This window comes from Buceros rhinoceros, unplaced genomic scaffold (assembly GCF_000710305.1).
Source record: "Buceros rhinoceros silvestris isolate BGI_N320 unplaced genomic scaffold, ASM71030v1 scaffold34450, whole genome shotgun sequence".
In the NCBI taxonomy this organism is placed as follows: domain Eukaryota; kingdom Metazoa; phylum Chordata; class Aves; order Bucerotiformes; family Bucerotidae; genus Buceros; species Buceros rhinoceros.
Window position 1 is genome coordinate 13,516 of NW_010390721.1, and position 456 is coordinate 13,971.

Genomic DNA, 456 nt, shown 5'->3' on the forward strand with positions numbered 1-456 from the left:
GGCAGGGGGCTTGTCCTCACCCAGCTGAACCTAAAAATACGTAACAAAGGTGCACCCTGCAAACTCCCAGTGTCTGCCCCGGGCTGCAGCTGGGAGGCCAGAGGGACCCCGCTCCTTGGGGCTTTAACCATACATGCACCTAGCTCAGCTCTCAGCCCCAGTGTCCCCCTGAGTTCCATCTGAGGCCCTGCCCAGCCCCCCAGGGATGAGGCCATTACCTTGCAAGAGGCTCTGGAGGGATCCCAGAGCCTCATCCATGCTGCTCCTGACGCGCATGATGATCATGCCACCGAGGTTGGACCCAATGTCTTCAGAGATGGGGGAAACGGTGTGAATAACGAGACCCTCGGGGTCCTGAGGCTCACAGGTAAGCTGCTGAAGACAGCGACACCCCCTCCCCAGGACCCCATCTGCACCCACCCACCAGACAGGGGGCAGAGGGAACTCCCCTACCCT

General features: G+C 61.0%; 1 protein-coding gene across 1 annotated transcript in view; it reads right to left on the reverse strand.

Moving 5' to 3' along the window:
• Nucleotides 1-456, reverse strand: part of LOC104495833 (prominin-1-A-like) — a gene marked incomplete at its 5' end in the record, with an annotated part of 9,216 nt that overhangs the window by 7,013 nt on the left and 1,747 nt on the right. Inside the window, one exon of the mRNA XM_010138866.1 lies at nt 219-308. Coding sequence (XP_010137168.1) covers nt 219-308 — 90 coding nt within the window. The remainder of the gene's footprint in view (nt 1-218; nt 309-456) is intronic.